At 38.6% G+C, this 14421-nt stretch overlaps 1 protein-coding gene across 5 annotated transcripts in view; it reads left to right on the top strand.

The window, feature by feature from the left end:
* Positions 1 to 14421, top strand: part of PTPRC (protein tyrosine phosphatase receptor type C) — a 66846-nt gene that overhangs the window by 35963 nt on the left and 16462 nt on the right. For 2 of the 5 annotated variants that reach the window (XM_030279359.4, XM_072932631.1), the window contains 9 exons: positions 6120 to 6146; positions 6596 to 6721; positions 7500 to 7598; positions 8940 to 8972; positions 9208 to 9435; positions 9985 to 10110; positions 10937 to 11062; positions 11692 to 11826; positions 12961 to 13119. In XM_030279359.4, the coding sequence (XP_030135219.4) occupies positions 6120 to 6146; positions 6596 to 6721; positions 7500 to 7598; positions 8940 to 8972; positions 9208 to 9435; positions 9985 to 10110; positions 10937 to 11062; positions 11692 to 11826; positions 12961 to 13119 (1059 nt within the window). The remainder of the gene's footprint in view (positions 1 to 6119; positions 6147 to 6595; positions 6722 to 7499; positions 7599 to 8939; positions 8973 to 9207; positions 9436 to 9984; positions 10111 to 10936; positions 11063 to 11691; positions 11827 to 12960; positions 13120 to 14421) is intronic. The other 3 variants (XM_072932632.1, XM_030279362.4, XM_030279361.4) reach the window with 2 other exon arrangements.

The raw sequence follows: 14421 nt of genomic DNA, 5'->3' as shown, positions 1-14421 counted from the left end.
TGCTCTGTGTTTTTATTTTCCTTTGGAAAAATTATACTCCTATGTTTATTTTGCTTAATCAGAACCAGAAAAATACTTTTTTTAAATGGTCAGAAATATTAAACATATATTGTAACATTGTGATCCTCCTTGTATCTGTCAGTTATAAATTCTTAATTCCATCCCTTTCTTCTGGTGGCTCCCCTTGTACTTGATTGCTGGCTAATATGAACTTTTCACCTTCTCCATAGCTGTAAATGCTGATTAATGCTCACAGTTGACTCTGAACTTGAGGAGGATAGGTATAACTCCAGTCTTGGAAGGTGGACAGCAAGGAGAGGGATCTAGAAAAAGCATTAATTTCGGAGGTCAATTTTCACTAAAAGCGTAACACCACATCCTATCACGTTGGCCGTAGGTAGAGCAGCGCTCACTCCTGAGCTGTGCTCTGCAGGCAGACCACGCCTTCCTTCCCCACTGCAAGTCAGGCCTCAGCACTGGCAGGTGCTTGGGAACACAAAGGCCTTTGACTCTCAGGTAATGCTTTAAGCAAAGGTTAAAGGTGCAGGAAAGAGTGCCAGGATCAGGCTCTTGAGCAGCGATGCACTGTGTGAAGGAGTTGCTGTGGGAGGCAATTATTAATGAAGTTGTACAAAAGGAAATATTTGGAGAAATCAGATGGAAACTATTTTAATTATAATTTTGAAAAGTCGGAATGGACATTAAATCCAGATATCAAAAGCATTGGCATTGACAAAGAAATTGGCATTTCTTAATCAGAACATTTTAGAATTTCTGTTAAATTAAAATTTACAGTTTCAACATTTTATCCCTAATTTCTGGTGAAAATAAATATTATAAATATTGCCTGTGGAAAATAAATTGTAATGTTTATTTAGTTCTAACTCATAGGGCTACAAAGACTTTTATCAATTAGACAATGAATAACTTAGAAGTGATTTGATGGCTTCATCTTCAATGACCACAAAAATAGATTTTTATTTTAGGACCCTCAGAAATGTCTCTCACCTGAGAAAATTCTGTACTGTAAACTCAAATGAGTTGTTTGTTTTTTGACTCAGAGCATGAAAACTTTCACATATTTTAAATATGAACTCTATATGGCAATCTTTTACTCGATTTTCAAAAAGCAGCAATTTGTCCAGAAACTGGGAATATTTTTTTTTTCTTCCCCGAATTAGAGATAAAGTGTAATTCTTTAGTCTCTGGTTATGAAAGCACTTTAGCACACGTGATCCCTCCTATAAAATTTGAGGGGTCCTCTGTGGTATAGAATTACTCAGATGTTTAAGTGTTTGTTAGTCTATTCTTAGGTCTGCCCAGATTAGTTTATAAAGTAGCAATGCATCCCTCCGTTTTGTGTTTTCAGCAAAAGTAACAGTAACATCTCTGGCCCCGATGCTCATTTACTTTAAGGTCTCGTTAGCTGGTTCTGGCAGCACAAGGGAGCTTTAAAGCAGGTGTGAATTACATCCTATCCCACTTGAAGTTTAAAAATAAATCAAAGGGCGGCTGGCAGCATTTTGTGAGGCTCCTTGCCTTACTCACCCTTCACCTCCCACGAGGAACTGTTCTTTTCTTGCAATTTAGTGTTGGCTTGCAGGGGAGCTGCAATGTCTGTGCTGTTTGCTAGGAGACCCCCTCAAAGAGTTTTACTCCATATGAACAAGTAGACCACATCCTGTTGCTTTCTGTGCAGATGTGAAGAGCCCTGACCCTGCTGAAGCAGTGCCATTCAGCTGTGAAAAAAGGGAAGGCAGAATCTGGACCTACATTCGTTGCTTGGTGTAAAATGCTGCCTGGTGGGGGTTGCTGGGGTCTGTCCAATATGCTAAAGGCTAGAGAGATCCTGGGAAAAGGGCAGCAGCTCTGCAGACTCAGTAAGCATTTTTCCTGGCAGCAAAACCCGGCTGCCAACTGTTTTACAGACACGAGGCTGAGAGGAAGGATTACTTCCTCTGCCCCCTCCCAGCTCTGGCAAAGACACGAGGAGTACAGCTGGATGTGGAGAGGCAGCTGGTATGGCACCACGCTAGATAAAACACCAAATGCACTATTAGCAGGAGAGGCATCCTCCTTCCCACATTGCTCCGTGCTGTGTGTATGCAGGAATGCAGTCCTGCAGCAATCCTGTGCTCAGAACAGAGGGGCCTGAGCTGCTGCCATGCAAGCACAGCCCCCTGGCCAGTCCAGCAGGAAATACAAAACCAAGTCCATTTTACTCACTGTGCAAATTAAGCAGCAGAATGGAATTAAAAGACATGTTCCATGTCATCAGCTAATGGATTATTGCCCCTATAAGCATGATAACATTTTTAGGCTCTTAATGCTGATTCAACAGGATCTCCATCTTATCAGCTGGAGTTTGTGTTATTAATAGCACATGCACACAGGAAATGTGTGCTGGCTCTTCCTGCTGCTCAAGAAGATCACACTCTGGACTTCCTTGAAACACATTTTTATCTTCTAACATATTGTAGGTCCCAGTTGTCTTCTGTTCAGTTTCTTGGTCCTGCCAAGTGAAAACGTTTTGCTAAGACAGCAAAAAGCTGTCTCCTTATACAACTGGACTTCTTATACAGGTGCAACCACAGCACTGCGCTGAATGCAGAGTCAGTCCTGCAGAGGTGATGCAGCAGCTCCTGTAGCTCCAGATGTGACCCAGACAGCCTACTGCTTGGTGGCTTGGATTCTTTCACAATTTTTCCATTTGCTCTTCTTGTTGAACGTTGAAAGTATGTCGTAACACAGTACTCCCATGTTTCACTCGCAGGGCCAGTACATCTTTGGCCTTTCAGGAGAAAGAGTGGTGAACTCATTTGTTTTAGGTGTATTTTGTTGGCAACCTGTCATTTCATCGCAAACCTTTCTTTGAAGCAGCAGCTGCATTCTGTCTGCCAACTGGTAGGAAGGAGAATGAAAGCGATTAGCCAGGCTCCCATCTGCCCGTGGGATGAGCTGCTGGTTATATCTTTCTCCAGGGCATGTGATTAAGGCCAGATCTCCTCAAACATTACTGATGAATTTGAAATCTTTTAGGTATGTCAGCAGGAACCAACTGGTGGCCAAATCAAGAGAAGGTAGAGGGAAGCTTGAAAAACTTACTGCAATAGTAGGAACCTTTTCTGTGCTCTGATTCTTCCATTTGGGCTATCTAATGTTATCCTTGTTATCTTACACATATCATCTTAAGAATGTCTTACAGTTGGATGCAGTTTAAGCTTTGAGAAAAATTTTGGGGTAGTTCCCATTTAAACCCAGACCGACTTGCTTAGTTTGGCAATCACCAAGCTTTCATACTGCAAAGCATGTATTTGGGGGATTGGACATCTTCATTACATTTTAAAGATATTTTTTGTTTTCAGATTTCAAGTTTCTAGAGATATGTTTTAGAATATAAACATGAGAAGACAGTTTTGTCTTTGAGGTAAACTTGGTTAGCCTGAGGTTAGCTCAGACATTTGTGAGTGCTGGGACATTTTTTGGAAAATAAATGAATAGTAGCAATATACCTATTAATCTCAGAGTAACAGAGTCTGGTGTGTTGCAATTCTTCTTGATTTTCCTTCATTTTACCTAGTACCTCTCAAAAAGATTTAATGGGGAAATGCATTTGCTTTTCTTTTTGAGAGGATTTTTTAGTGTTCTGGTGCCACCTATTGAATTCTTTTCAACTGTATCCTATTCCATTGCTATAATAAAGCAAATTCACAGGAGAGCAGGAGACCCTTGAAATGCTTAGAAGGGCATAAAACTGCCATGAAGTTCTGTTAAAATGATAGTGCTTAGTTACAGACAGGAAAAAAGGGCAGTCTTGGACTATTATTTCCCATACTGTTTTAAGACACTGCTCTGAGGAAGGCAGTGGGACCAGGTGATCTCTTGAGGTCTCTTCCAGCCTGGAGTTGTATGATTTTGTGTAATGTTTAGCTCCTCTCACTGGGAGTGGGCAATATACTCTATTTAAGCTATATACTCTAATTTAAGCTATTAATATACTCTATTTAAGCTATTAGCATTATTCTAACTTTACAAGGGGGAGGATGGGAGGATTATTTTCACAGGAATCTTGAGGAAATGAATGAGACAACCAGAAACACAACATCAACAAGCTTATGATCCCCCACTCACTTAGGATCCCTCACTTTACTTGGAAGAGGCAATCTTGATGTATATAATTTTGTCTCTGCATCAGAGATCAGTAAATATCTTAAAAAGTATTTCTGAATGTTTCACTAAACTTAGCAGAGTTTAATTTAGGACTTTTTCTGCAACTTCTTTTATTCTGTTTTTGGAAAAGTTTCTAAGTGAAAGTTAGATGATGCTTATGGAAAGTTAATATTTGGCTTGAGGTCTACTTGATGTGCTAAACCAAAGTAAGATTTGGAAAAGGTGGGGGAATAATTGATTCTCAGCTAATAAGCCTTTTGAAAAAAGAAAATCATATTGTGGAATTTAGAATGACTAACTGCCAGCTTTCAAACACTCAATTGAAAACCATGAAAATACATTGAAAATTTATTGCTTATGGCAAATATGAATGGATGTGAATGTTAGCTTTTACAGGGTTCCTTGGCAGTTTAATGCATATGGTTATAGATCATACAATTGTTGTAAAGAAATGTTGCAGACAGGAGGTTTCAGATGCTGAAGGTACGTTGAAAATGCAAAAGATTGGCTATATTTTTGTTTCTTATTTGTGACCTCTCTTAGGTTAGGAAGCTTCATGTGCTACGATTTTGTAGCTTTGAAAAGAATGCGTGGTCTGTGTTTCAATGACGGTATATAGATATAAATTAATTAACATGGTAGACCTGTTGTATAGTTAAATATATATTTTTTATATATATATCATATAGTGGCTTCTACACCCATGTTATTCAATCTGTTTTCAGTCTGCTACATTTTAGAGATTATATTCTTTCAATTAAGAGTAATGTTATTTTGACAGTCTCATATGATTTCAGGCAAACGTTATATACCCATATCCTCATCTCATGGACTAGACTTTAGGCAACACTCTTCCCCAGTTCTGTAAAGAAATAAATGCTGCATTACTGTTTTCAGCCAAACTTCATTTAACTTCTGTTGACACTTTTTCCGTAAGGTATCAGGCTACTGGCTTTTTCCTAACTGTCAGTTGTAATAAGAGCTCTTGCATTATTTACAGTCCACAACAAATTCAATTGCTGACAAGAAAAATGTTTGTGTATATTCATAGATTTTGTGTACATACAAAGATTTTGTGTACATTCATATTCATATGGCTTAGACACACTTCATGACAGTTCCCAAGCACCAGGAAATTCTCACTCCCTGCAGGTGACATTGCTGTCGCTGGTTGTGTTTTTAATGGCTGTTGTCAGCCTTCTGAACTGTCCATATGGGGTGCAGAATCCGTGGTGGCCACTGAGCAGCCAACATGTGTGCTGCTGCTTGTCAGGTCCATAAGAGAAAATGTCTGGAGTCCCAGGATTATCTGCTTATGTTGATCTTCCGTGTCAGAGATGAGGGACATGGTTTTGATGCTGACACAGGAACAGATATTTAGTATCCCTCACAAGTATAGGAGTTTCTCACATAAAGCTGGCTTTTTGCTTTAAAGGTTGAAGGAGTTTATTTTCAAAAGAGTAAAACTACAGCAGTTGGTGAAGTGCTGTGTAGTGAAGCTGAAGTAGCAGAAAAATTATAAACAGGGAAGTTCTATCTGAAAGACACATGCCACAAAAAAGAGATAAATTCCAAGAAACAAACATAGTAGGAAAGATCTGGTAGAAAAAGAATAAAAGAAGGAGGAAAAAAGAGCCAAACAGTGGATGGAAGTTGGTCAGATGGGGCCCTGAGCAGCCTGATATGCTGGGTGGTATCCCAGTCCATGGCAAGGGTGTTTGAACTAGATGATCTTTAAGATTCTCTCTAACCCTGACTTGACCTGTGATTCTGTGACCATATATTTGATATTCTGAGTGTCTGGTTGTTGCTATATTGACTAAATATAAATTAAGAATGTGTAATTTCCTGGGGAAAACTAAGCTGATATTTGGGAGGAAGGAATGTGTTTATATTTTTGGCAAATTCCTTGAAAGTTTAATTTACACTTTTTCTCTCTCTTTTTTCAGGGCAGGAGACAACAACGATCGCACCTGGTAAGAAACAATTTACATGGAAGAATTGCACTGATTTTTTTTTTTCTTCCCGGATAATTTCTTCTTTCTGTTTCTCACACACAATTACCTCACAGAGTGTATAATGCTTTTTCATTCACCCAACACAATGAAATATGCTGTCTTAATAGGCAGGAATATGAAACAAGCCTGGTTTTGAGTAATGTATTCAGGTATATTTTAAAACACAGCATTTAGTGTGGAAGGCACAATCATAACCAAAAAAGAATACGCTCACCGGTTGTTCATCTGACACCTGTTGAATCCCCTGCACTTTAAATGTTTGATGTGCCTTTGCTTTGTTAAAAATTCCCAGTGTCTCAGTAGGAGAGTGCTCCAGCACTGCAGCCTGGTGTTGTGGGCAGCTCTGTCCCTGCTCGGCCGGGCACACATGGATGGAGCATTACCGACCCTGCTGTACCTCTCCACAGGTGCCAGCCTCGCACACAGCACGCACTTCTCCAGCCCCGGCACGGCCCCGAGCAGCCCGGCACGCACCAGCAGCTCTGCTGCCCTCACCGCACGCACCCCATCTGCCTTCGGGGATGCTTCTGCAGGTTTGCTGTCCTCCCTTAGAAACTCTAGGGAAAAACAAAGCCATTCAGCACCAGGGTAGCCTTTTTCAGCTCATGGCTCATCAAATGGAGCAGGTGCTGGTGCTTTGGCATGGCGGCAATGCCAGGACGTGCGCAGGATCTGGTATCGGAGGGCCCGGTCTGGTTTCTGAGGGCTAAGTCTTGCTGTCACCACAGTAGCATCAAAATGCCAGCTGCTGCCTACTAGGCTGTCCCCAAATTAAGAACAGTAGGAATGAGCCTAAAAGTGAATATAGAGATCTGTCAGTGGTTAATAAACAGGGAGATAAATAATGAAGTATAGTAAGAAATATAGTGAGCAAAATGCATGATCCAGCAAATGAGCACTACCTAGTGTTGCTGTTTATAAAACAGCACAAGCACTATTCATAATTGTCTTTTACTGTAAGAATATAGCAAAATGTTCTAGTTTTTCGCAGTTCACAGATTGTAACACTATTTTTATTTTGACTTCATCTGGAATTATGACTAAATATTGACCAAAAAAATTGTCATTGTACATTGCAAAATTCATTTGTAAGTGGTATGCTCCAAAAATTTGCTTTCTACTTAAATACTCTTTTTTTTTTTGTTTATGTAATATATTAACATCACTTTTCTTTCAGCAGTCTTCTCTAAATTATAAAAATCCCCTAAGAAAAAACAAAACCAGAGAAAGTATAGGACATTTCTGATGACAAAGCCATATGAAAGAATGAATTTCAATTTTAATGCTGATATGTTGTTTATTTTCTTACAGATGATTACAATTCAACATCCTTGCACAGCACCACCTCATCAGTCAACATGCCAGCAAGCACTGGGATCAGCCCCACTCTCAGCTCCACTCACACAATAGGTGACAAACTTGCACACAATTACCACAGTTCTGATACATCAGACACAGAAAATGGGTTTGAATGAGGCAATTAATTTAGAATGAATCAAACCTAAGCATACAAATTAGGCATACAATGGCATTAAACTTAAGAATGTTTTTAGGAACCTTACAAACTGTTTATGAGTAATATTAAAGAGACCAGATTTGTTACTTGTCAAGCAACTGCAAAACAGAAATTATTTACACAGAGTGGCATATAGCAGAGGGTAAATCTGTCAATTATTGCATCAGTACTCCTCTTGTTGTTCACAGAAATTTGCCCAAGCAGAAAAAAAGTGTAAATACATCCAAGATCTGTGCCTCTCTGTCTTCTGGTGTCTTCCCTTTGGTTTCACACAGCAGTAAGACTTTCTTGGCATCTAGTAGTTCAAGCACTTACAGTGATTTTAGTTGCCATTGGGCTGTAAGGAGGTAGTCAGGTCAATAAAATATATGTATGTGCATGGGCAAAGTAATCCAGGAGCTGAACACTTTCCGTCTTGTTGAACTGTCCTTCAAGTAGCTGTCTGCTCTTTGACAAGCTGAGCTTAGCTTTACTTGTCAGTGTTCTTCCCCTTACAGTCTTGGTGAATCTCCAGTGGTCCTTCTCAGTGTGCCCTCTCCTTAGGGCCACCATTCAGCTGGTGACTCCCAGCCTGGAGGCAGGCAAATCTAGGGCCTGCCATATATGAAGAAATTAGATACCAGTGTGTTTTAGTGACACCTTTACCTTGGGATATATTAAGTAACTGTTTGCAGGATGAAGTCCTTTGCTCAAGCTTTCAACTGAAAATACCAGCAAAAATTTATTTTGGGTATCCTGGTGTAAAAGTAGTCATTAAACAATCTGTACTGTTTAAATATCTCTCCAAAGGTAAGAGTGGCAGTGCAAAAAGCAGGTAAATTTTGTTTCTTTGGTGACATTTTATACAGCTCAGTTACCCATTCCACAGCACACATATCCTGGAAAACTGCTGTAGTTTATCATACTGCTATGAGAATGTGTGATTTTGGAATATTCTTGTGTAACTTTGTACCCAGAAATTTTATTAATAACCAGTTTGATTTCTAGTTCATTGATGTCACTGGAAAATTGTGAAAGACACATGATCCCTAAAATAACTAGTTAAAGAATGGGGTTATGTACAGCTGATGTTTCTTCCCTATTTCAAATGTGAGATGAGTGCTAAATACATTTACGTGTATTGAATATATTGAAAAAAGAGTTTGGGGCAGTACTGGTCCCTCTTCCTCAATGTTCTGTGGAAAAAATACCCAATCTCTTAAGACAGACCTTCATATTGTTTTCTTTTCTTATAGAAACTACCACAGCGATACCTGAAGCATCTTGTGGTAAGAACCAAACCCCTTACTCTCCTTCAGTCTTGAAATGTGACCAAATAGTCAACTCGAATACAGAAAACTGGTAAAGCTGATAAAACAGTAAAAAAATAAAACCGATCAATTAGCATTAAAACTGATCAACTAGTTGTTTTAGAAAATGTCTTCCAGTTCTGGAAGAAGTAAGATTAAAGTTATTTAACAATTCTGGTCTTTTCATCTCCATTTACAGTGTCTTTTCTTTTAGATATAATTAATAACATAGAAGACTCTGAGAACAACCCTGAAATGGCTGAAGTTTTACTGAACATTCCCACAGAAGACAGAGAATATATTATTTTGGGGGATGGCATAGACATAACTGTGAGTTCCAGCAACAGATCAGTAGAGCTTCCGAAATGCCAGATTTACACTGTTAAAGTTAAAAATGGCAAGTGTTCAGATGGTACTTCTTCTTCTTTTCTTGTTCCAAAAGGTAGGTGTACAAGGGTTTTAGTAGTTTCTTTCCTTTTTTTTTTTTTAGAATTTATTTTTATATGCAGTAATTCAATTTCCCCAAGTTTCTTTGTCTATTCTTGTTGCTTTACAGAGAATCAGACAGAAAGTTTTCATATTTTGTCCATGGTTTGCAAGCTATTTTGAAGTTGTATATTAAAACTTCTCAGTATTTTCTTAAAGAACAATGAAAACAAACCATAGTTTTTCCATTCTAAACGAAAAAGGGAACTTTAACTGCATTGGCCATATGCATTTTGTAAGCAATAGCAAGACCAGCCACCACTTAAAAACTGGTGTTTATGCTGAATGTCTGCACTAAAACATTAATTTATTATTTGAATACCTGTGTGTTTTTATCTCATGAAGACTTTTTCAATTTTTTCTTTCCATTTCTTATTAAATTCTTTGTATATTATTCTATGCTGATTGTATCTTCATATTGCAGAACATGTCAAGAAACATAAACAAAATTTAAAGATTCAATATAGCCAATGTCATAGTGATGTGTAATATTCTTTGTTTCCAGTTGCCAATGAACCTCTTCAAGTCAACAACCAAGGCAACACCTCTGCCAGGTTATGTTGGAGCAGCTCACTTGCCTGTGCTAATGTGACTGTTACCTGCAATGGGACACTTTCAATGTATTCTAAAAGTGGGTTATTTATTTATTTATCATTAAAATCATTATTGATGTTGTCTTTTGATGAAAGACTGGCAGATTTAATTTAATTGTGCCAGTCTGAGGAAAGGGTAGCTCAGAATTCCTGGGGCTGGAGGACTACCATCCCCAAAAGTGCGGATCTGGGAAAGTTCAAACCCAGAGGCCTCTTTTGCTGAGTTTACCAGTTTCAGAAGTTGCACAAATTGTGGAGATTTGGAGGTCCTGTTTGATTTTCTGAAGGGGAGCTGAGCAGTTTGGAAATGCTGCAGTCTGCTCGTGCTGTGAGCTGACCTCTTGCAGGCTGCCTTGGCCAGTGGCTGCGCGGGCTCCTGGGTGGTGTAAGGCCAGGCTCTCTGCTCTCGCAGCCAGCCAGCCTGAGGACATGCTGGCTCAGAGGCACCTAGTGTCATGGGGCAGATATGGATGCTGAGTGGCTTCACGTGTCCCAGAAAAATGGGTGATGAATGGCTGGGGCTGGAGATTTCCTGCTTCAGGGAGCTGAAGAGCTAGGAAGCCATTCCAGGGTTCTGCCAAACTCCCCATGACATGTTCTGATTTCTGTAGGAAAGCTGTTTCCTTAGAAAGTCAAATTATGACCCTTACTAATGAAAAGTAAAGGTCTATGCAAACTAAGTTAGTATGTAAGAACCTAAAATCTAGTCACTGGATCAGGTTGTAGATTTTTCTGTTTGGAATATCATGATAGCTTATTACAAATTATGTCAAATAAATATGGTAGAGAAAATCTCAGTTAAAATGGTGCCACATGCTTTTGGAGTAGTGAAAAATATTGATAAAGCTCTTCTTCTGTCTACAGATAATGGAATTTGTGGAGTGCTGGAAGATTTATCACCAAACCGTCGGTACGACTGCATTGGATCCATACATTTTAATGAAATCAATGTTGGCAGCCAAAACCTCATCATACATACAGACTATGGTGGTAAGTGTAATGCTTACTTTTGGTTTACATTCCAAATATTTCTGGGAACTCCTACTATGAAACCCATTGTCTAGGTTTCCTGGGGTTAAAGATGCACTTTGAGCAGCATTCTCTGCCACACTCAGCTTTTCCTTCAGCTCCTCCTTCCTGGTCTCTTGCCCTAGTAGTTCTTTCATTGCAGTCACCCTCTCAGTCTTCCAGTCTGAGCCTTTCTTTCCTTCCATCAGAGACCGTAATTTTTTGTTGTTGTTGTTCTGGAGCCTGAGAACATGGTCAAGTGTATGGAATTTTGAATGAAGACACACACACACAAAAAGCGTAGACCTAGTCTGAAACAAGTCTTAAATTCTTGATTTGAAGACATTGGACAATTTTAGTAAAATGTTATGTCGCTGTATTCACCTTGTCCTGAATTAATGAAATGTATGAAATTACTGTAATATGATGCTTTTACATATACTCAGTTTATAATTATGTATACCTTTTTGAAATAGAGTACAAAAAATATTACATGTTGTTGGTATCTTGTTTTACTGTCAGATGAAATTTAAACTAATCAAAATTGGTCAAAAGAGGAATACTTTTATTTTCATTTATTGCTAGTTATTGTTATTTTTCCTTTACAACAGTTCCAGGAGAACCAGAAAACCTTCAAATAATAAATAAAACTACCACAGGTGTAACAGTTAGTTGGACAGAACCTAGGGACACTTCTAACGGTCCCATACATGGCTACTTTGTGAAATTCTTTGTGGGAGGCATATGTAAGTATAGTCACTGTTAAATAATTCATTGCATGTACATAATTACAGAACACCAGCTATAATGCACTGTCAAGTCATATTGGAATCTCTTAACACTGCAATTTATTTTTCAGACAAATGTTAAAATTTCCTTCCTTTAAGGTTGTTCCAGTTGAACTTTCAGTTGAGAGTATTCGGTTTACCATGTCAGGACTTGACCTTGTCACCCTTCAGTTGGCACAAATGCATGGCAGTTAGGTATAAGCATGTTTAGATGGATATAGTCAGGGGATTGTCTTCTGCTAAATGGCCACTCCTTCCAGATATGCTGGTCTAGGGCATGTTACATTTCAATGAATAAATTTGTATCTATTGTACTGGGATCATGTTCTCCAGGTGCAAGCTTTTTTTCAAAACAAGAACTGGAAAATAAGGTTTTTAATATGAAGAGCCTGATAATAATAAATATGTATCAGGTTTAACTAGTTCTGGCTTGATCCTTTAGGCTTAATTCAGCCTTTCTGTTCACATACTGCAGGTTATGTAAACCTGGGCTGCCACAGGAACCGAAGGCTGTCGTGCTTCTGTGCTCCTTGATGCAAATCATATCTCCCATTCTCCATGCCCCATATTTGACCACAACCCTAAAGGGTGGCAGCCCCAACAGCCAGTTTCTGTGGTTGGATTGGCTTGGCCAGTGTAGGAGATGGAGGCAGTAACGTGTGGCTGCAGGGAGGCAGCAGGCAGCATGGGAATGCTGTGGCTCCCCAGCTCCCCAAGGCACCGAAGCCCAGGGCAGCCTGGGCAGTAGCTCTACTCATGTTGCTTTCATGCAATTCCATTCTCCTGCTGTTTGCCACTCCTGGAAGCAGGAATACCCCCACATCTTAGGCATCACACCAGGATAGACTTGCTCAGTGTGCAATGACACCTTTGTACTTACCCCTTCCCAGGCTGAAGGTACTCTATATGTAAATACTCTATGTATTTATGTATTTTTTCTTCTTCCCGAGCCTTCACTTAGCATTAGTAAGCAAAGCAACCAGATTAAGTTAATTATAATAGAAGTACACATGACAAGTAGCTCTGATAAAATGTAAGCATTCCTGTGCTCCTAACATAGATTTAATTAATTTTATTAATTTCATTTTTCAGGGTTTAATGAGACAAAAGTCAACACAACTCACTATACTTTCGACGGGTTTGAAACTTATACCAATGCTTCTGTATCTGTGATTCCATATACAATCAACAAAGACAATCATATACTTGAAGGTAGAAATAAAAGCTGTGCATTTGTAACAAATGCAGGAGGTAAATCTCTTTGCTAACTGTTATGACCTAGGCTGACACTAACACAAAGAATTTGTACTTTCCTAGAGTAGTACATTATATTTTATACATAGTATTACTGTTAACCAAGAAACTGATTAAAATAATTGTACTGACATTCATATAACTATTGTCCCTTTTAAAAGTACTTAATGTTGATCTATTTTTTAATTATGCACTTCCTGTTAATATTTTCCCTATATATTGATATATATATATAATTTAAAAAAAAGATTTCATTAATTTGAAATTCTTGTGAAATCTTTAGGAAGCATTATATCCCAATATAAAGAAAACATTTTGAATTAAACAAAAAGAGAATTTAAAAAGTTTGTTTTTTTCTTTGTGGCATGAAAACTACAAAGATGTGCAGCCTGTACCTTCTGTTGTGTAGTTACCTGTTTGCTTGAAGTAGACCTGGGCTACACCAACACTGTCCACCTGTAATGGATGTCAGTTAGTTTGGATGTTCCTGTACACAGTTTCCAACATTAGATTAAAGGTGAAAAAATGTTTGCCAATCCTTCTGCTGACAGAAAGGTCTGTGCATCTTTCTGGGGCTATCCTTTCAAGTGTATAGTTTGAAGTATACACGAATCAGCATTGTCACCTGAAGCCCCACAAAAAAAAAAAGGAGCTGATAAGTTGATTTACTGATAAATATAAACAAGTTGATCTGAGAATTAACTGTAATACAAATTTAAATATGGACCTGTCACAACAGTTAATAACCAGATAAGCAGGAAGTGGAAGAGTTTTATGGCTTCTTGAATTGAAGAATATATCAGTAGAACACAAGTCCTTGGAAGCAGGAAAACCCCTACATTTTATAAAAGATGTTTTCATCTACAACAAACACATTGCTTCCAGAAATGTTACTTTCTCCTCGTCACAGCTCTTTCAGCAGCATGTGCAATAGGAATCTAACAGATCTGCCCTGTGGATAAAAATTATCAGCTATGATGTAACCTCACATTCAGCCAAGTCAAATATCCTGCGATTCCTCACCTGGGCTATTTGATCTGTTTATAGAGCCTTACAGGTCTTAGCTCTTCATATGAAGAAAAAAATCAGCTGCAGTTTTCTTGGTTTTATTTTTTCTCAATATGCTGTTTTACAAGTTGACATAATTTTGTAGAAAATTTCCATTGTGGTGTTCTACTGAAATGTGGCTGCTGAGATATGGCTATTGAAATGAGGCTGCCTTACAAAGGCTGCCTCGTTTTACTTTCTGAAAGGTTTTATCAGCTCATAGTGAAAGGTCCCTTGGCTGTGCCCCTCAGT

Source organism: Taeniopygia guttata, chromosome 8, assembly GCF_048771995.1.
Source record: "Taeniopygia guttata chromosome 8, bTaeGut7.mat, whole genome shotgun sequence".
In the NCBI taxonomy this organism is placed as follows: Eukaryota; Metazoa; Chordata; class Aves; order Passeriformes; family Estrildidae; genus Taeniopygia; species Taeniopygia guttata.
The sequence above is the reverse complement of the archived record's forward strand: the minus strand, read 5'-3'. Positions and strand labels throughout refer to the sequence as shown.